General features: G+C 41.6%; 1 protein-coding gene across 1 annotated transcript; it reads left to right on the top strand.

Annotated features, from left to right (window-relative positions):
* Positions 1–194: 194 nt before the first annotated feature.
* ezh2 (enhancer of zeste 2 polycomb repressive complex 2 subunit) lies at positions 195–20,292 on the top strand. The gene is made up of 19 exons (XM_044176077.1): positions 195–602; positions 3,128–3,251; positions 4,747–4,875; positions 4,975–5,094; positions 5,254–5,374; positions 6,046–6,225; positions 7,047–7,152; positions 9,762–9,925; positions 10,716–10,813; positions 11,067–11,304; positions 11,919–12,085; positions 12,356–12,491; positions 13,136–13,261; positions 13,366–13,544; positions 13,652–13,747; positions 14,208–14,289; positions 14,545–14,625; positions 14,750–14,834; positions 15,780–20,292. The coding sequence occupies exons 2-19, from the start codon at positions 3,135–3,137 to the stop codon at positions 15,838–15,840; spliced, it is 2,286 nt and encodes a 761-aa protein (XP_044032012.1). The 5' UTR covers positions 195–602; positions 3,128–3,134; the 3' UTR covers positions 15,841–20,292.
* Positions 20,293–20,536: the final 244 nt, after the last annotated feature.

Here is a 20,536-nt window from a genome sequence, read left to right as displayed (position 1 = left end):
GCTTATTTTGTGTTTTGATTTTTATTCCGTTGACATACGAGAGAACAAAGGGAACCTGTCCACATGTCCCCGGTGTAGGCCCCCCGGCGCAGTCTCATTGGCTAGCACCGTAATACAATCCGACCTATCGCGTGACACCACACTGAGAAGACTTAACGTCGGCTTCTGTGATTGGCCCAAACGTTTGGCGCCTCTTGAATCTGCTGCAGCCGTAGTGGGCGGTGAGTGCGAGACGGTGAGCAGTTTGAACCGTAGCTGTGCTGAGGCGGAAACATTGAAATTGGACAAATTGTTTATAGTCAGGGTGAAATTAAACGACGCGATTCCTATCAACAAACACAGTGTATTTTGTGCTCAAGCCAGGCCTAAAGTGGGGAAACGGCAGCCTTTTCTGTTCGCCTACTCTGGGTACGTAAAGCCGGTGTCGCGCAAAGTGAATCGCTCCCTCCTACTGAGCTAACTGCTAGCTAGCCGCCGAGCTACCATTACAGCTAGCCGGAACACGGTGCCAGCTAATCCCCAACACAAAGGACGACTTTGCCAGTGTTTATCATATCGATTCCGAATCACTCCATTGAATGAGGACTGAGCCTCCTGTACAGGTAAGAGAAGCTGTCAATGCTGCTGTCTTTATTTTAAGCGCCTTTGTCGCGATTCAAATGGCCCGGGTCTGTTCTTGTTGCTTTGTGGATGCCCCAATCTTTGTTAACTAACCAACTGTTAGCTAGCTCGCCGGGGTGTCGTGCCAAATGTTGTGTCCCTGTCAGAATTGATTCCCTCGTAAAGATACCAACTTTTTTTTTTAGCGTAGTTCTTGGGAAGAAAACGTTTATGACAAAGTGTAAACTAAGGCGTTAATATATTGGACCTTGGTGAAACGTTTTGTGTAACGTTAGTGGTGGGAAACACAGTTTGAGGGGATACAAACTTGGCACGACATCGGCAAGCTATCGTTAGCTTGTCATTTGTAGCTAGCTCACCCAATGGACGTCTAGAAGGCTGGGTGATACGATTCTTACTTGTTTACCCAATTTAACCATTTTCTGGACGTTGCTGCACACTTTACCGGTTGCTTATACGTGTACAGATAGGTGACGAGAGAGCAACGACCTGTGTGGACGATGTTCTTGAAACCAGGGTGATTATTTAGCATAAAGTGATTGACACTTCACGTATAAGTTATTGATGGTCTGCAATCAATGTGTGTCATTTGAGGGATTGGCACTTCTTGAATGCTGAGGGGAAAAAGTGAAGCCCTACTTTCTCTCATGTAAAAGTGACCCTGTCCACGTTTGTCTACATGCCTTATGGGTGCTACATGTAGCCACTTAGCCTCCCACTAAAAACTCAAAACGTCACATGAACTGCAATAATAGAGTAATCTATAGTGCTGATACATGACCCAGCTATTGTCATATGAACTCAGTTGCCAGCTTCTAAGTACACCAAACTAAAATTATTGCAAACTTATACATCAGCCCTGCAATAAATCCTACCCTGATGAAAATTATAATGCTCAGATTTTGTTGAAACTGTTGCGTTATACTGAGAGGTGGTTCAAATATTTTGTCCAAACCATTTATATCAGTGAGGGTAGACTAGATATTAATAGGTATATCTTATAAACTGGCAACTGAGTGTACTGTAAGATCTCATTGGCAGAAAGAGTATTGGGTATTGCCAGCAACAACAAAAAAAAGACTTGGCAGAGGGATTTACTAAAACTCTCCATTTTTATTTGCATTCTTAGCTGCTTGTAATCTCAACTCAGTCTGGGGGTGGAAGATGGCAAAACGTGTCATACCAATAAAGTCCTCCACATCTCTTACAATCTGACACATGGCTCACCGGCGTGTCTCCATGACAGCCGTCTGACATGTTTAATCCTAAGTGTGAGATTTCAGTCAGACCAGCCTGGCAAAGGGATCTTGTCGCTACGCACGGACAGGCGACTGGTTGTAATTTACACAGAAAGTCGTCGTGAAAGAACAAAAAAAAAAAAAAAGTGAACACGTGGGTTTCCTGTTCAACTTCCCCCGGCGAACAGCAGGTTTGCAGAAGGCGTCAGGAAAATCCCGTCACCTGCATTTTGAGCCATCGCCAGTGTTGATACTTGAACACAGAAGCGAGAACTAAGTAGAAGCTGTTTTTATATTGTGGCTGTGTGTCTTTTAGCCAGAGTGTTTCCACACATCTGATATCACAGCCCACATTTTTTCTCTGCAATTCAAATAAAAACAAAATGAAAATAAAGTGACAGCTGAGTCTGTCGGGCTGTCTTTTGACATGGTGATCTGGGTCCTCCTCATTGCTCTGTACCTGCAAGCGGGCATATTTTGTTTACATATAGTTGACATTTCCCTGTCTATCTGTGATTAAGTTCCACAAAGTCCTCATGTGTAGAAAGCTGCTGATTTCGCCGTTTTTAAAATAATGTGACAGATCAAGTTCTAAATTCAACCAGAATGGGTTTTATAAAGCAACAAACATTTTATTGAACATAAGTTTCTGAAAATTAACCTAATTTACGCAATATGAGGTAATTTTCCTTACCTAAACAGAGTTGTGATATGTGTGCCTCGTGTAATTGTTTTTACATTTTAGACTTGGGCATCGTTTATTACGTTCCAGTCACAGATATAAACCACTGTTAACCCAAAGAAAAGTGGCAGCTTGAAATTACAAACTGTTTCCTTGCTTTTATTATAATAATGCAAAAAGGTACATTTTATATTTTTGGTCTGTTTTGGTGTGTTGTACAAAATCATTAAGTGGGTATTTAATTTCAGGCTGCCATTGTTTGTTTTAGTTTGAGGAATAGCGTTTTGGTCTTTATGAAATTGGTTATAAATCTGTTACTATGTAGCAGACACTATATTGATTGTACCAGCACAGGGAGACTGGCTTAAATCAGCAAATGGAAGATAATTATCAATGCAAAAGTCTCAAATGTGGGAGCGATGAATACATGAAAGGCTGGTGGAACCGGAGATAATCAAAAGCAGGCCTTCATGTGATCACGATGTTGGTTTCAGCCCCACAATCCAGTCAGAAACTCTCCTGGCGAAGAGTGAAAATGTGAAGGCATTCAGTGAGTAGTAACCTTCATCATCCTGTGTGGCTGCAGGTTGATCATGGTGCTGACAGGGAAGCGCTTGGAGAAGGGTCCGGCCTGCTGGAAGAGGAGGGTGAAGTCGGAGTACATGAGGCTTCGGCAGCTTAAACGCTTCAGACGGGCCGACGAGGTCAAGGTTTGTCCACACGCAGACCTTCACACTATGTAGACATTCACAGAAGTCAGCTGAAGGACTGGTGCATATTAAAACAGGCTGGTGGAGGACAAACACTCATCTACAGCATTCAACAATATTAGCATGATACAAACAATAATAGACGTCGTCACCAAACAAAATACTGGTATATGCGATTAGTCTTAGATAATAAAACTGACTACTTCAATGCCTTAACGACGACTGGCTGGCTAACGAAAAATTTAAAATGGCTTCAGAAAGGAGCCACATTCATTCATAGCTAGATAAGTCCTCTGTTGATCCCTTACTCTGGAAATTAGCGAGGATTAAATAATCACGATCAAAACATAAAATCAAAGTTAATATGAACAGCTGGCAAAGTAAACAAAGTGAAAATATACATTGTTTGCGGTGTGTATGAAGGAATTCTATCAACTTTATTTGTCGCAGTTGCATTTATAGTAACAATTTAGATGTGATGATAAAGGCTTCGAGAGTCTGGAAATTTTAGATTTAGGTACCTTGAAAGTGCTTGAATTTTACTCTTAAAAAGCTGTACGAACCCTGAAAATGGTCAAATGGTTATTATGTTTTTGGATGCTAAGCTCCTGTAACTTGTGCAGATTAAAGCAGCAGAGTTTGTAAAATTGGATTTAAAAAGTAAGGCTTAATTCACAAAGCTGTTGGTTAACTTGTCAACTGCTGTCTCCCTAGCTGTGTGATGACACTGACCCATGCTTCTCTTATAACTTTAACAACAGCAAAAGGCATTGCTTAACTCGTCAAAACTGCTTCTCGTCCATGTTGGCTTAAAAGCTAAGGTTCAGAGTTCATTCTTGACCTTGATTTACATTTAGACCAGCCTCTAACCTTGGATAAAACCAAACTACGCTAAGTTACTGCAAGTGACAACCACTAATGTGGAGACTAGACAATAAAATCCATACACTGTTCCCTTACTTGAAGTCTTTTAATCATGACAAGTAGCAACAGGAAATAACATGCATGCCAACATTACTCGCACTCTCATTTCCTCTTTACGTCAGCAGCGTTTTGGCCCTGTGTTGTTTTGTTCACATGGTTTTTAACTCTGTTCAGGTGGTCAAAAATCACTAGGGCACCTTTTAGATTTAGATAGGCCAAGGTAGCCCTAAATCCAGTGATTAGATTTATGAAAAATGTCCATATAAAAGTACATGAAATGGTGCTAAATTGTCCAGATGGAGAAGAGGTGGTACTCTGCAAGCTGGCTGGCAGCCGGTGTGGACACCTGCTTCCATACAGCAATGATGGCCACTTAACATGGCAGTAAAGTAATGTCTGTTTTACTTAATTTTTAAGTCACTGTTTTTACAGTGGTGGGTAGCGTGAACAACGTCAGCGTCAGCATCCTGTCAAATGGTGGCACATTTTGGCTGCTGACTGACGATTCACTCTTATACGTTTCTTGTCTTTTTTGTTCTTTGCAGTTAATTTTAAATTTTAACTCTTCCAGAGCATGTTCAACACCAACCGTCAGAAAATCATGGAGCGAACTGACATTTTGAACCAGGAGTGGAAGACCAGGCGAATCCAGCCAGTTCACATCATGACATCTGTCGGCTCCTTAAGAGGCACCCGAGAGGTCAGCGGGTCAACGCTGTTCTCAGACATGTAGAGAAAGTCTCTGTGAAGGCGTAGAGAAAGTGTTCTGACTGTACCTTCTCTCTCCTGTCCTGTGCAGTGCACGGTGGACAGCGGTTTCTCCGAGTTTCCCAGGCAGGTCATCCCCCTGAAGACTCTCAACGCTGTGGCCTCAGTCCCGGTCATGTACTCCTGGTCACCGCTGCAGCAGAACTTCATGGTGTGTGTGTGTGTGTGTGTGAACTTGTAACAGCTGCATGTAGTGGAAATTAGAGTGTAAAATGTACTTTATAGTAGTTGTGTGTCTAGTTGTACGAGTCAAACAGTGGTTGGGGCAATTTTAACTACAGCTGTCTGTGTGCTTTTTTTTTTTAATCAGGTGGAGGATGAGACGGTGCTCCATAACATCCCCTACATGGGAGACGAGATCCTGGACCAGGATGGTACTTTCATAGAAGAGCTCATCAAGAACTATGACGGCAAAGTTCACGGAGACAGAGGTGAGGCTCAGTGGACACACAGAGGTTAGTGGGGGTGAACGGTGCCTGCTTCTGTACTAAATATTATGATGAGAACTTCTCATTGTGGTCTTTTTCCTGATGGTTTAGGGAACAAAATATTTTTGTTCCCTAAATCTTAGCAGGCTTTCAGACTGAAAATAGTACTGTGTTAAAACTACACAGGGGGTGTAGGTGTGTGTGTTTTGTCCATCAGGACTCAAGGGCTGGTAAGAAGGTGGAATGCGATTTAGTAAGTCCAGCTTGAGTAATGGATTCATGAGTTTAAAAGCTTATCCTACAACAAAACTCTGCACAGCAGTTTATAATACTATGAGACAGGATGTTACAAGCCTGGAGAGTTATCACAGCAAACATTTCGCTGATAATTTTATCCTCCTTATCGACAATTGTAAGGTGAACAGCAGAATTGTGCTGTCACATTATAAATTAATCTGTACACCAGCACATATTTGATTGGCCACCGCAGGGCCTTGCCGGATGACTTTTGTATGGTGTTGGAGCACAAGGAACAAATATTTGCTCTGTTTGTATTTTTGCTTGTACATTTTTCTTTTTACTGTGATATCCACCACCACAGAGATGGCGTAAAAGGGAAACCACATACTTTCATGCCGAATAAAGACATTTGATGCATGTCTTGTGTTTTGCAGAGTGCGGCTTCATCAACGATGAGATATTTGTGGAGTTGGTCAGCGCTCTGTCACAGTACAGCGACAACGAGGACGATGAGGAGGAGGAAGAGCAGGACTTCAAGGTAGACAAGCTGGAGTTGTGTGACAGCAAGGAGCACCCAGAAGACCCCCGCAAGGATGGGCTCATTAACAATGAGAGTAAGTCCATCACAGAGACACCAGTGATCTTCATATATTCTGAACGTGGTGACTGCATGCAACCATCTTGTGTGATCTGTTACTCTGTTTGATTAATTGTGAACACACCAGCATATTTTGATGCACTTTCAATGCTAACATGTGCTAATTGGGCATCATTAACATTAAGAAACAAACAAAACAAATCCAACTTGTGTCAAACCCCCAACACTGGATGCAGCTCCAGGTCTAGCATTGTATTTGATACGTTTATTAACAGAAAGCAGACACATTGCACTTCATGTATGTAATGAAACCGTTTCGGTTGCTGTAACTTGAAGTATTTAACTGAGCGCCCGGTCGCCAGTAATGTAACCTTGTCCAAAGTGAGCGTAAAGGGTAACTACACCCTCTAATTCTGCTAGGACCGTCTCTTCCAGCATATTTAAAAATGCAACAGAGGAGGGAGGAGCAACGACTTTAGGAGGCGTAGCTAAGTGGTATGTGACGCGGGGGGGTCAGGGGACACGGGGGAGACTGACTGACCACCACTAACCAGACCTAACCAGCCATTAGAAGCTACTGTCAGACATTCCTTTCAAGGTTTAAAAAGACATAACTGCGGCACAACTGCTCTAATTTTGAAGAAATGTAAGGGGTTAAAAATATGACGTTTTCTGCTTTTTTCTTTATGGCTGAACAACATTTCCAAGCTTTAAATTCTTCTCAAAAAAACCTTTTTAGTGAAAAGTGAAACTGGAGACTTTGGTAACTGTGGCCAGTGGTTTTAAGGAAAAGTGATTTTTGTCTCCTGATGGAAAGCGTGTATGTGTCGTCTCCAGGCCGAACCAGCAATGACGGCACCAAGAAGTTTCCCTCTGACAAGATTTTTGAAGCCATCTCCTCCATGTTCCCTGACAAGGGCTCCACTGAGGAGCTCAAAGAGAAGTTAGTGGGTTTGTTTGTATGTGAGTGTGTTAGTGTTGTGACCATAACAGAGGGACAAATTCATTTATATGGATACAGTCATGTTTGCGCTGTTCTCCATAATGACTATAATTTCTAGTAATGTTAATCGTTCAAAATATACTTTTTTGAATGTGACTTTAACTTTCATAATCATCTTTTAGAATTAACTTTATTGTTAAAGTGTGAAGTTTGCATACTTGATCACAACTCTAATAGCCAACATTTTAGGAATCATCGGACTGTACTTGTATAGCGCCTTTCTAATCTTCCAACCACTCAAAGCGCTTCACGTTATATATCACTGATGGCAGGGGCCAACTGCTCATCAGTTCAAGGAAACTAACTAATCATTCACACAGTATGGGGTTCAGTAAATAATAATAATAATAATAATAATAATTTATTAAACTTTATTTATAGAGCACAAAACAAAGTACAAAGTGCTTCACAACAAGAGAAATAAAATACCACAGTGAATGATGAAATATAAAGTAAAAATAAAATACATAAAAGCAATAAAATAAACAGCCAGTTCAGGTAAAATCAGGATCTGCTTTCAGATAAAAATGTGTTTTGAGAAGAGACGTAAACGAAGACACTGACTCAGACGACCTGATGTCTTCGGGCAGGTTGTTCCAGAGCCTCGGGGCGCTGATGGCAAAAGCTCTGTCCCCCTTAGTTTCCATCCTGGACTCAGGAGCAGACAGGAGACCCCTACCCGAAGATATCAAACTATGTGAAGGTTCATAAGGGATTACAAGGTCTAAAATATAGTCTGGAGCCATGAAGAGCCTTAAAAGTAATCAATAAGATCTTAAAATCAATCCTGAAACCAACAGGGAGCCGATGTAAAGAGGCTGAAACAGGTGTGATGTGGTCGTACTTCTTGATCCTGGTTAACAGCCTATCTTGCCCAAGGACACTTCGACATGTGGGCTGGGGCAAGCCGGGATCAAACCGCCGACCTTCTGATTGGTGGACGACCCGCTCTACCACCAAGCCACAGCCGCACCAGCCGATTGGCTGTTTATATCATTTTAGTTTTGTTAGTGTTGCTTTACATAAATATCAATATCGGGCCTAAAATGCAGCATTTGTCAGAATATAAGGACCAACTGAGCTGTTCTCCTGTTCCCTAAAGGTGAATATTGTTATGAAACTCCCGACTTTGATTTAAATTTTGATTCCTGAAGTCCTGATTTGATTAATTCCAATTCAAGTCGATTCTTGAAGATGCGGTTACATCAGATCAATACCAATATTTCATAAATATGAAAGCACTTCTCAGTTTATGAGGAGAGCCTTTTTTATTCCACGAGTAATCAGCTATCATATACTTTTACAGACTGACTTGATAGGAACATTTTTGTGTATCTTCTAATAGCTTGATTTCCAGTTGTTGATTTTACACATTCTGCATCTATTTAGGTCTGCGATTATCTAACGATTATTTTTATTGTTGATTAATCTGTCAATTATTTTCTCGATTAATCCATTAGTTGTTTGGTCTATAAAATGTCAGAAAATGGTGAAAATCAGTGTTTCCCAAAGCCTGAGCTCTTCAGTTTACTGTCATAGAGTAAAGAAACCATAAAATGTTCACATTTACAAAGCTGAAATAAGAGAATTTTGACTTTTTCCTTTTCTTAAAAAAATACTCAAACCTATTAATCGATTACCAAAATAGTTGCTGATTAATTTAATTGACATCTAATCGATGAATTGTTCTACATCTCTTAACCGAATAAAACCTCTATTAACTGTTTCAATAATAACACTGTCGACACAGCACTCACTACGTCACATTCGGTCCAAATGTCCACACGTTTCTCTGAGAAAAGGTCACAGGTGCAAAGATCAAATTGTAGCGTAGCAGAGCATTTGGATATAAAAGTTTGAATCGAAGCCTCTCTGGTATTGTGACAACACTATCGCTATCACAAAGTGTGTATGAGGTTGGCTGACGGAGCTGAGTGTGTGCGCTCCAGTGCACGTATCAGGGTTTCTACACAGCTGTGGGGAAAGCTAAAATTTCAGCATTCAGTTCAGGACAGGTCTGAGGACAGTTTTTTATGGAATAGAGGAAGACAAAACTGCCACACATTTAATTTAGACTGTTTATAAACGGATGTCTTGAAGAGTACTGTGGTGGAAATTTACAGCGACAGGTTCTTTGTTGATGCTAAATCTCCCTCTTTGGTAGGAAAGTGTTTACGACACAGTGTGACTCCCCTAATTTCATTGTTGGGAGACAGCAGGTGTTTCCTCTCTACATGGAAATGAGTCTTGTTTACTCCACTGTATAAATGTGATGCGTCTCCTTTCTTCATAAGAAGATTCATATTATTTCCACTGAGCCTTTTCTCTTTGTTCATGTCAGACAGAGACAGGCAGACAGTTTTCTTTATTCCACATCTAGAGTGATTATGGGCTTGTTTGACAGGATGAAGAATGATGTTTTGTCAAGGCGAATCAGTAGAAACCCTGGTGTGTGCATGTGTGTCTCAGTAAGTTTTCTTTCATTTCAATACATAAACCCTAAACTGTTTTGATTTCTCTCTCTCTGTGTGTGTGTGTGTGTCTGTCAGGTACAAGGAGCTGACGGAGCAGCAGCTGCCCGGCGCGCTGCCCCCTGAATGCACACCGAACATCGACGGTCCAAACGCTCGCTCCGTGCAGCGCGAACAGAGCCTGCACTCCTTTCACACTCTGTTCTGCAGACGCTGCTTCAAATACGACTGCTTCCTCCACCGTTAGTTCACACGCACAAACACGTCATTATAGATAAAAAAAATTAAATGATCAAATTGCCATCTTCTGAACTAAAAAAAAAATATATATATATATATATATATTCAAACCGATTCGATATGCTCGATTGGTATCGACCCAACGTATTCAGGCCGCTGTGAGTTTTAAACACCACAGTAATCCCTTGTGCATAATATTGCCAGCAATTATTATTCACTCAAGTCACTCAGATGTCATTCTTGCAGCAGGAGCCCATCGTTTTCTGTTCTGCTCCATTCATTTGTTGCAGTGAACGCATGTCACCACATAAATAGTAACTCATAGCTTCCACTGAGAGTTAGAGAAGTGATGTGTATAGTATATAGTATTTATATATATCCTCTTGTTACCTTACGGGGCGGGGGGTATGTGTGATATCGGAAGAGAAAACATGAGATCGATGCATCCCTCTAAAAAGCAAACCACAATAAACATTAGGCTTTTAACAGACTTTGGGGTTGATTGACTGAACTTTTTTGATTGAAATTCTACAAGAAGCTGATTTTGTTGTACTGCTGAGTCTGTTTTTTAACTGATGGGGAATCCTAGCATGTGAAACTTTCACATGTAACTTGAAATTTAAAAAATGTGGTCCTAACTTTTTTAACTGGCAGCTTGGGGTTAGTATTTGTTAAATGTTTTGCTAGTAAAGTTGAGTAAATACTAAAACTCTGATGGCCTTAGAGTTCACGCGAGACTTACAGCACACATCTCTTCTTCATTCTCTCTTCATCTTATGTCCCCTCCTTTAGCTTTCCACGCAACTCCAAACACCTATAAGCGCAAGAACTTGGAGAACCTGGTGGACAGTAAACCCTGCGGCATCGACTGCTACATGTACCTGGTACAGGTGAGTCGACTAATTGTCACATTTAATTGGTCAAACTTCTGAAACGTTCATTTAACAGTGTTAAATGTTATATCTTCTAGAGTCCTGCTTACTGTGTGTATCTTTACTGGCATATCGGACAAAATTGGAAGAAAAACTGCATTTTCTTATATTTAGCTGAAAAGTATTACCTGATGATATATTATTTTGCTACGTTAGCAACACTACTTGCAGGTCATTTAGTGTTTCAGTGTTGTCGTGCTGTGTGACTCAGGATGGGATGGTGACTGAGTACCCTGCAGGCGTGGTTGCCGAGCGGGCCAAGACGCCCTCCAAACGCACGGTGGGCCGTCGCCGCGGACGACTGCCGAACAGCAACAGCCGGCCCAGCACCCCCACCGTTTCCTCGGAAACCAAAGACACGGACAGCGACCGTGAGGGCAGCAAAGAAGACGAGCGAGACAATGATAAAGACGACGAAGACAAGAAGGACGAGAACACCAGCAGCTCAGGTACAATCTCTCACTTTCTTCTCTTTGGCAGTAAACGTCCCTGTAGGTTCTGTGGAAAACCCAAACCTAACCCAACTTCAGTGTTTTTAAGATTTATTAAAGGCCACATTGCTCTTTGTTAACAACAGTAACCCCTTCTCAACCAAAAAGTTCCAGGAAGTGTGTAACCAGAGGAACTAATCTCAGGAACTAAAAGTCCCTTTTGTGCGTTTCTGTTTGCCTTTCCATCGCATCTGAAGAACTCAGAAAATTAGGTGGCATTTCTGCTATATTTGACAATGTAAGTAGAGAGCGACAGGAAAGGCAGAGTAGGGAGAGGGGATGACATGCAGCAAAGGGCCCGGGCCGCTGCGGTAAGGACTCAGCCTTGATACGCGTTGCGTACGCGTTGTACCGGGGCCCTCGCTCTCTTTTTTAAAATGAGTTGCGAAGACATCAACAAAGCCTGGCTCTTTTTAACATTAATAAACAACAAAAAAATCTCAGACCTTCATCCTGATATCGATGCTACAGTGCTTCCTTTTTTTTATGAATGAAGTGGTACACAAGCTGAAGCAGCTGTGTGTGTGTGTGTGACCAGTCGTGTCCAATGTGCTTATATTATGTGTGTACAGAGGGGAACTCGCGGTGTCAGACTCCAGTGAAGATGAAGCTGACTGGTGAGGCTGAAGCGGTGGATTGGAGCGGGGCCGAAGCCTCTCTGTTCAGGGTTCTCATTGGGACGTACTACGACAACTTCTGCGCCATTGCACGGCTCATAGGAACCAAGACCTGCAGACAGGTGAGCCGTCAGTGACATCTAGTTTGATTATTACATATTAGCAGGTTATTGTTCGTTTCTATTTTATTTTATTAGACTTCAGGTTGACGATATTATCGTTGTTCTAAACACAGCTGCCAAACTGACTCAGAAACGTCTGTAGAAGATTAGATTTAAGTTTCTCTTTAAAACTAAAAACGTGCTGCACAAGTAAAGGCAAAACTAAGTCTGTAAGGACAGGTTCCTGATGGACACACGGCCTAAAATGTTATGTTGACTGTGGTCCTGCAGGTTTACGAGTTCAGGGTCAAGGAGTCGAGCATCATCGCTCGGGCTCCTGCTGAAGACGAGGACACGCCGCCTAGGAAGAAGAAGAGGAAACACAGACTGTGGGCTACTCACTGCAGGAAGATCCAGCTGAAGAAAGGTCAGAGGTCACGTCAGCAATACCCTTTACTAAAGGGAACGGAAATGTGGAAGAGTTCATTAATGTGGCCTATATTTGACACGTCCAGCAAAGAACATAAACATTTTATTTCACTTTTGGTTCTTAATGCCACAGAGGAAGAACTGTGAGGCTGTAATGCTCGTTTCATTTCAGATAGGAAACATTAACTTTTAATTATCAACTTTAATTGATATAAAATCAAAACTATCCTGTTGCATCAGATTCAATCAGAATCTAAATTGAATCTGAGCTGAATCGTACTGAATCAACTTTGAATCCCAGTGTGATAAATGCAAAATTTGACCTGATGGTGGCGCTAGATGAAAAGTCAGAGCATCACCAAAGTCATGAGGATTCATCCGCTGAGGATCATGAACTTCTGTACAAAATTTCATGACGACCCATCCAAAACAGACTAACATCAGCATCCACGTGGTTAAAAACATGCCTGAACATTTTAGCTTCTAGGAATTCATACATTTGGAATAACTCAAAGTTGATAATGTCTGGCAGATAAATCCGTTAAATCTAAAGGAAACTCTTATGTTGACCTATGAAATGCAGAAGATAATTAATTCGAAAACATCCAGTTTGACCTCTGCATCTCTTCCGACCCCTTACAGATGGCTCGTCCAATCACGTGTATAATTACCAGCCATGTGACCACCCGCGGCAGCCCTGTGACTCCTCATGTCCCTGCGTCACCGCTCAAAACTTCTGTGAGAAGTTTTGCCAGTGCAGCTCTGAGTGTAAGAACACACACTCCTGACTAATGCGTCTAGATTTCTGCAGTAATGAAATGAACATTGCTCTTTTAATTTTTCCACTTCTATGTGCCGCTGTGTGGATGCAGGTCAGAACCGTTTCCCAGGTTGTCGCTGCAAAGCTCAGTGTAACACCAAGCAGTGTCCCTGCTACCTGGCAGTGCGGGAGTGTGACCCCGACCTCTGCCTGACCTGCGGCGCTGCAGACCACTGGGACAGCAAGAACGTGTCCTGCAAGAACTGCTCCATTCAGAGAGGGGCCAAGAAGGTAACGCCGTCTTTTTATCGACTTGATTTTATCAAAACCAACACTTGATTTTTCTGAGCACAGCGATGTTCATAAACCTGTTTTCCCTCCCTCTCTCCGTCTGTCAGCATCTGCTGCTCGCCCCGTCGGACGTGGCAGGTTGGGGCATCTTCATCAAAGAGCCGGTCCAGAAAAACGAGTTCATCTCCGAGTACTGTGGAGAGGTAGGACTTCACTGTTTGTGTTTTCTGATGGGACAAAGAGATGTGGAAGGTCGACTGGCCTGCTTGGTCCAGATTATCTTAAAGCACAGAGTTTATTAGTGGTGGTGATTGGTGGCACAACCCGACAGCTGGCACACAACAGCTTTACATTCATTATCTTAATATCTGCTTTTCCATTCACACCTTTTCAAGAAAGAAATAGAAAAAATTATTTATTTTATTTTATTTATTTATTTATTTTTTGAGGGAATCTGTTTGGCTGGACTCCCAAATATATTCTATAGATGGGAAAACACTTCAAAAGTTTATAAAATTAATTAAACACAGTGTGAATAAAGTGTAAAATGGAAGTTATAAAAGCTGAAAGTTTTAATACCTGTTCAACTGAAGAAATTAGGGTCTGAAAATATATCAGATGTGCGTGAAAAATGTGTAATTTTGTCGACCTTCGTCTCTGCAGATTATCTCTCAGGATGAAGCAGACCGCAGAGGGAAAGTCTACGACAAATACATGTGCAGCTTCCTCTTCAACCTCAACAACGGTAAAAGACACACAGATTAAAAATCTCTAGAGAAAATGGTTCTCCATGAGAGTGTCAGATTTTCTCAGTACATTCATGTTCAGGCTTTGACTCAACTAGTGAACGTTTGAGAAGAATAAAGCTGGTGAAAGCTTTAACAAAGTGATAATTTGGGCGTTCAGTTACTTGATACAACAAAAAATATTTAAATCAGAACGTGTGTGTGGGTGTCCCTCCAACACGGGTGTTTTTAAAAGTGTTTTCTTTTCTCTACAGACTTTGTTGTTGATGCCACGAGGAAAGGCAACAAGATCCGCTTTGCCAACCATTCTGTCAACCCTAACTGCTATGCAAAAGGTAAGAAGATGAAGATGTTGCTGAAAAAGCAAGCGTGGATGAGCTGCAGCTTTATGAGACACACGGATGCTAATACACATGACGCTGCCTCTGTGGAGCTGTGCTAACTCTTCTGTCCTCGCAGTGATGATGGTGAACGGGGATCACAGGATAGGAATCTTTGCTAAGAGAGCCATCCAGACTGGAGAGGAACTCTTCTTTGACTACAGGTCAGTAACACCTGGAGTCCGGTTTGTAATTTCATTCACAAAAAAGGTTCGTTGAAAAAACGACAAATGAATCGATAATGGAAAAAAATAGTTGGTAGTTTTATACAATAACAATTCAGAGTCCAGTGGCTGAGATTATCCAGCCTTCTCGGAGTCGGTGTTTTTAAAAGTATGAAGGATGTTACACAGAGGCCAAGTTAGTTAAACCCTTTATTGCGTGTAGGGCTGCAACTAACGAGTAATCTGCCGATTATTCTCTTAATTAATCAATGAATCATTTTGCTCTATGAAATGTCAGAAAGTAGTTTAAAAAACAGTTAACCAGAGTGCAAGATGACGTCTTCAGATTTTTGTTTCGTCCGACCAAGAAAACCCAAAGATATTCAGTTTGCAGTCATATAAAACGGAGAAAAGCAGAAACTTGGAACCAGTGAATTTCTGCTATTTTTGCTAGAAAAATTACTAATCGATTATCAAGTTATTTGCAGATTAATTTTCTTTCAACTGACTAATCATTGCAGCTCTAATTGCAGCCCGAAGGTCTGATGAATCCTCTCACTGCCTGTATAGTTTCTCTCTGCTTCATTTATACTTACTCTGAAAATAATTTGGCACAAAAAAGGTGATCCAGTTATATCACTATAATTACAGTATTCTAGGCTCAGATGTAGCTTGTTGATACATACGGTAGTCTTCAGTCTGCAAACATGTGGATAAAAACTCTGTTTTGGGTTGTTTTCCCAAGAAAAGGGAGAAGATTTGGCCCAAATTCCCGGGAATTATCTTGATCTTAATTCCCAGTATTCAATATAGCAGAAAATGTATTTTCAAGGCAACAAATACAAAAAACTGGACGGACTCAGTTCAGTCAGAGCTGTACGGTTGCACCTGATCAAACCTCCTGAACTGTGTTTGTGTGTGTGTGTGTGTGTGTGTGTGTGGCAGGTACAGCCAGGCTGACGCTCTGAAGTACGTCGGGATCGAGCGGGAGATGGAGATCGCCTGACTCGGACTTCTACCTCCCGACACAAAGGCCTTACACTCAAACACAAACACACCTTCACTTCAGGAAATCCAGACGACTCGTCAAAATGCTAGAAAGCTTCAGGAAAATGGGAATATTTGAAGCAGAATTTTGTTGTTTTGGGGTTTTTTTTGCCACCTTGGTCTCTTTTTGAAAATACTTTTCATATCTGTTTCTCTTCGTGTTATTTTTCTCCTGTCGACAAATCTTTCTCATCTGTCGAGGCGGGGGTCTCGGATTCATAGATCTTCCCTCAGCTGAAGGTGCAGATCACCTACGAACTGACTCTCGTTTGTCCTATTTTAAATATCTAAGCGTTAAATGTTCTACGGGGAGAGGAGGCGAACCCACGACTGTGTTTAAAACTGGCTTTTCAATTCAAGCTTCAGGGACTAAAATCCTCCACCAGCCGCTTTCACACAACTCTCTGGACTCTGTTGTACTGTGTGCCACACGTGGGTCAGTTGTCATGTTGTGTTTTTATACAGTGTGAGCTGAACCCGATCACTGCCTGTCTGTGAAACGGGGGGCGTTCACAAAGCAGACCAACTTCAACACGGTGAAACGTTTAGCGAGAACATCTTCTTCGCTAATTCAGTTAGAGCTCAAAGGATTAGTCCGTTAACAAAGTTAATCTGCAACAATTTCGATGATTATTTTTGTAGTAAAATGCCAGACATTCACTAAACATTCACACTGTAAGGATTTTCTGTTTTTCTCACTCATATGTTGTTGTAAACCGAATGTTTTTGGGTTTTAGACTGTTGGTCGGACAAAACAATACATCTGAAGACACTATTTAAGGACATTTTATAAACTAAAACATTATTAGATTAGTGAAGAAAAGCTGCAAATTAATCAACAATGAAAAGAATTACTAGTTGCAGCCCGAGACTCGATTAGTGGACAATAGTTTGACGTGTGTGTGTGTGTGTGTGTGTGTGTGTGTGAAAACAAACAGCATATTTGTACTAAAGCATATTTTGTAAAGTTTGTATATTCAAAAAAACATCTTTGAAACCAAACTCTGGCTTTAGATGAGGCCTGAATTTAACGGTTCATTTTAACCTGTTTATCGTTTTTGTTAATCAGTTAATCAGTAGTTTTGGCGTAAAAATAGTTCCCAGAGTCTGTTTTGTCGGACCAACAGTCCAAAAGTTCTCATTCATATAAAAACAGAGAAAAGCAGCAAATCCTCACATTGAAGAAGCTGGAACCGGAGAACGTTTAGGCCTTTTTTTTGCTTGATAATTAATTAAATTATCGAAACTGTTGCTCATTAATTTCTCGTCTGACGACTTTATGTAGAAAACTCTCCAAGATGAAGAGTTTGCTCCTCCTCAAAGTTGTTGTCGCCTGTTTCGGGCTTTTAAAGGTGCATCAGAAATCTAATTTCAGCCTCTAAAACTTGCAGGTTTTTGTTGACTGTGTCGGGCACGAGACGTGATGGGGGGGTATTCTTTCTCCTGTTGCTTTTTTTAATTGATTTCAGACATTTAATTGGGGACAGGAAATTGGAAGTAAGCGCGAGTCGGGCTGAAACTTACTGCGCCACTCCAAACACCAGCACGCGCGTCATCTGGTCTCAGACGCACTTACAAGAGCTGGATATTTATCAACAGCTTAGCAACACCGTTGAAGGGACGCGAGCCGCCATGTTGTGAGACGTTTGTGTTTCTGGAGACGACTCTGCTTTGTGACGCTGCCGCTGCTTCAGGTGCTAATGTGAAAACGCGAAACCAGCACTACTTCACCGCGACAGGAAGCTCGACAGCGGCCGCCAGACAAACGCTTGAACCGTTTTGTCTGAGCGTAGTTTTAAGTTTCCTGTCGTGAATACGTGCCGCTCTGCTCGGTGCTGCTTTTTACCAAACTCACGCTGAGGTTTTATCCATGTTCTCCGTCTCCTCTGAAGCTTTCCCAGCAGCACCGCTCTCTGTCGAGCTGTCGTTCTTATTCAGTACCGCAGAACTAGTTTCACTGTTAACCGTCTACATTCTTGGTGCTGATCTGGAATCAGCTGGTGCAGAGTTTTAGTCTGAGTCTAAACTCTCAGAGTTTTTTTTTTTTTTTTTGGGAGCTGAAACTTGTAGGATCAAGCCGAGCAACAAAGTGCACACAGGAGCTGGAGCCGGGTTCAATCATGGTTCACGTTTTGGATCTGGTTCAAAGTAAAACGCCTGGAATGACAAATCCCTCATGTCGTCATAATCGAGCAGATATGTATTTCTTGTAGGGATGCAACAAATGACTCGTTATCAGTCTGTTTTTAAGGTCTGAGCGCTGAAGGCGACGCCTTCAGATGTCATATTTTGTCTGACCAACAAAACAAAACCCAGAGAGATTCAATTTAAAATGATGTAAAACACAGAAAAGCTGCAAATCTTCACATTTAGAGAAGCTGGAACCAAAGCCAAATAATCAATTATTAAAAATTGTTGGCAGTTAATTTTCTCTCATTGAAATGATCGATTCATTGACGGTTTCAGCTCTTCTTGTAAGAGTTGTGGAAAGTTAAACCTAAATTGGTAAGAGATTCTGGAGGGTTCGGGTGTTTAAAAGCACATTCAGTACTTGCAAATGTTTCCCAGATGATGCGTTCAAACACCCAAATCTCACATTTGAGAAGCTGGAAACATTTTTCTCTGTAAAATAAAATAACGATCAACTGACTCCTCCGTTTCCCGAAGTCAAGAATGAACTCGTCAGGACGTAATATTTCAAGATATCGCTGTGTAAAGTTATATAAACGGTAAAAGATTTCATCTGTATTGAATTATCGCTCAACCCTACTCGATTTAAAATGTTATTGAACTCTGATTCTACTCAAGCAAAGTGAACTCGAGCTGCAGCTATTTGAATCAATTATTCATTCTTACATATTCATCAGTTATTTTGGTGTCTCAACAGTCTTCAGATATTCACCTTACTGTGATTATAAAAGAGAAACGCTGGCGCCAGAGACCGGATAGCATTTTTATCTTGTAAAATAACTTGAAATCGCAGATGAATCGACTGATTGTTAATCGAACAACCGACGGCTGCTGACCTGTGCGGGCAAAGAAACTTGAGTAGGAGCGCAGTGAGTGCGATGGGAAACCCTTTTTCTAAAATGTTAAATAGTCCTGAGGTGTTTGTGGATGTTTAACCCCGCGGTGTCTCTGCTGTGCCTTGAGCCTTTAACCGAACACTCGCCAGTCCCGTCTGCAGATCAGCCGAGTGTCTGATTTTTAACTTTCTGCATGAAGAAGTTTTAAACCCCCCCCCCACAGAGGATCCTCTGACTCTTTCCTCCTCTCTGACTGTACTGCCTCCTCCACGTGATGTCCAATCAGTTTAATATAATAGTTTTCGGAGAATTCCTCTTGTTAAATAAGCCTTTGAATAACGTACCAACAATCACGCTTTGACTCTCTTTATCTTTTCTGACGTGAACTCTGGTGCTTTGAAAAACTCTCGGCCCGACGTCTGGCCGACTTGAAGCAATACCAGCCTTTTTATTTTTCCTCTCGTGCTGAGGAGATGCTCCCGTTCGAGCTCCACCTTCTTTCCACCTGTAATTTATTACACACTTCACAGAGACAGAGGGACGTCTGTGGTTGATGGATGAAAGACTTCAGGTGCTCTGAAACCTGGTGCTTCTCTCGCGGGGTTCCTACACACGCCCCGAGCTGTTTGGAAAATCGACTCTGGGAATTTTCACGATGACTCGTCAGATTTTAGTGACATTTATGTGCATGAAAATGGCAAACGCGACGCTCCGACCACGGTCTGGTGACCCGAGTGTGAATGCTTCAAACAGAAATGTGTAGGAACCCTTGTTTTTTTTTATTAAAGTTATCTAATATCACAAACCTTTACTGCTGATTCAAATGAGCCTTCCCATGTTCCTCATTTCCTCACAGTGTCGATGCATTTAAAGACCATGTAAACCAGTGACTCTGAACTCGTTTTCATCAAACTCCACAGCGGCTGCTTTCATTGATAAACTGGTATCAGTGAAATCGGCTCCTGTTGAGTTTCTTTAAAGATTCGCTGATGCTGAAAAGGTTCGTGGTTGTGTGTGTATCTGTGATTGGAGGGCCGGGTAACAGGAAAAATAGGAGCCAATCAGAAACAAAACAGACCTCTGAGTATCGACATGTCTCTGAAAGTGTTTCTATTCACCAGTTAATGTGGGGAAAAAAGCTTCTTAAATGTCCAAATAAGACGGATTTGATTCTGAAACCAGTCCAAACCTTTGTGCGGCGTTTACCCGGCCCTTCTGCAGGTTATTTATCTTTTCAGACGCCCGCCTGCGTTAACTTCTCACTCTTCTTGTCAAACCAGGACCACTTTTTTTTTTTGTCCTCCGATGACACAGGTGCTGATTTTTGTAATGTTTACAGGGATTTTGTTGTTCAAAGTGATGCAGATTAAAATATTATAAATGGTTGTATTTTCAGTTTGTTTTCATTTAAACTTGAGTCTTAGTCAACACGGATCAAATCTTCGGCTTTCTGGCGTTTCACTCGTCTTCGTCTGATCACGCAGGATGTCACGTTCGCCGACCGGACATCGCTGCCGTTGTGATCAGATATCGATCGATGACATGTCAAGTGTAACCAAAGTCTCAGATACAGGCGGACAACTTTCTATTTAAACTTTTTATACAATTCCCCCCGAAAAACTAGGTGTA

Source organism: Siniperca chuatsi, linkage group LG19, assembly GCF_020085105.1.
Source record: "Siniperca chuatsi isolate FFG_IHB_CAS linkage group LG19, ASM2008510v1, whole genome shotgun sequence".
NCBI lineage: Eukaryota > Metazoa > Chordata > Actinopteri > Centrarchiformes > Sinipercidae > Siniperca > Siniperca chuatsi.
Note: the sequence above shows the minus strand (reverse complement) of the source record. Positions and strands in the feature narration are given on the sequence as shown.

Bases quoted from the DNA above. Each gene is read 5' to 3' on its own strand.
- ezh2 (XM_044176077.1), top strand. From the start codon at position 3,135: ATGGTGCTGACAGGGAAGCGCTTGGAGAAGGGTCCGGCCTGCTGGAAG. The intron at 5,095-5,253 runs GTGTGTGTGTGT...TTTTTTAATCAG, and splicing joins CGCTGCAGCAGAACTTCATG to GTGGAGGATGAGACGGTGCT. The intron at 13,545-13,651 runs GTAACGCCGTCT...TCCGTCTGTCAG, and splicing joins TTCAGAGAGGGGCCAAGAAG to CATCTGCTGCTCGCCCCGTC.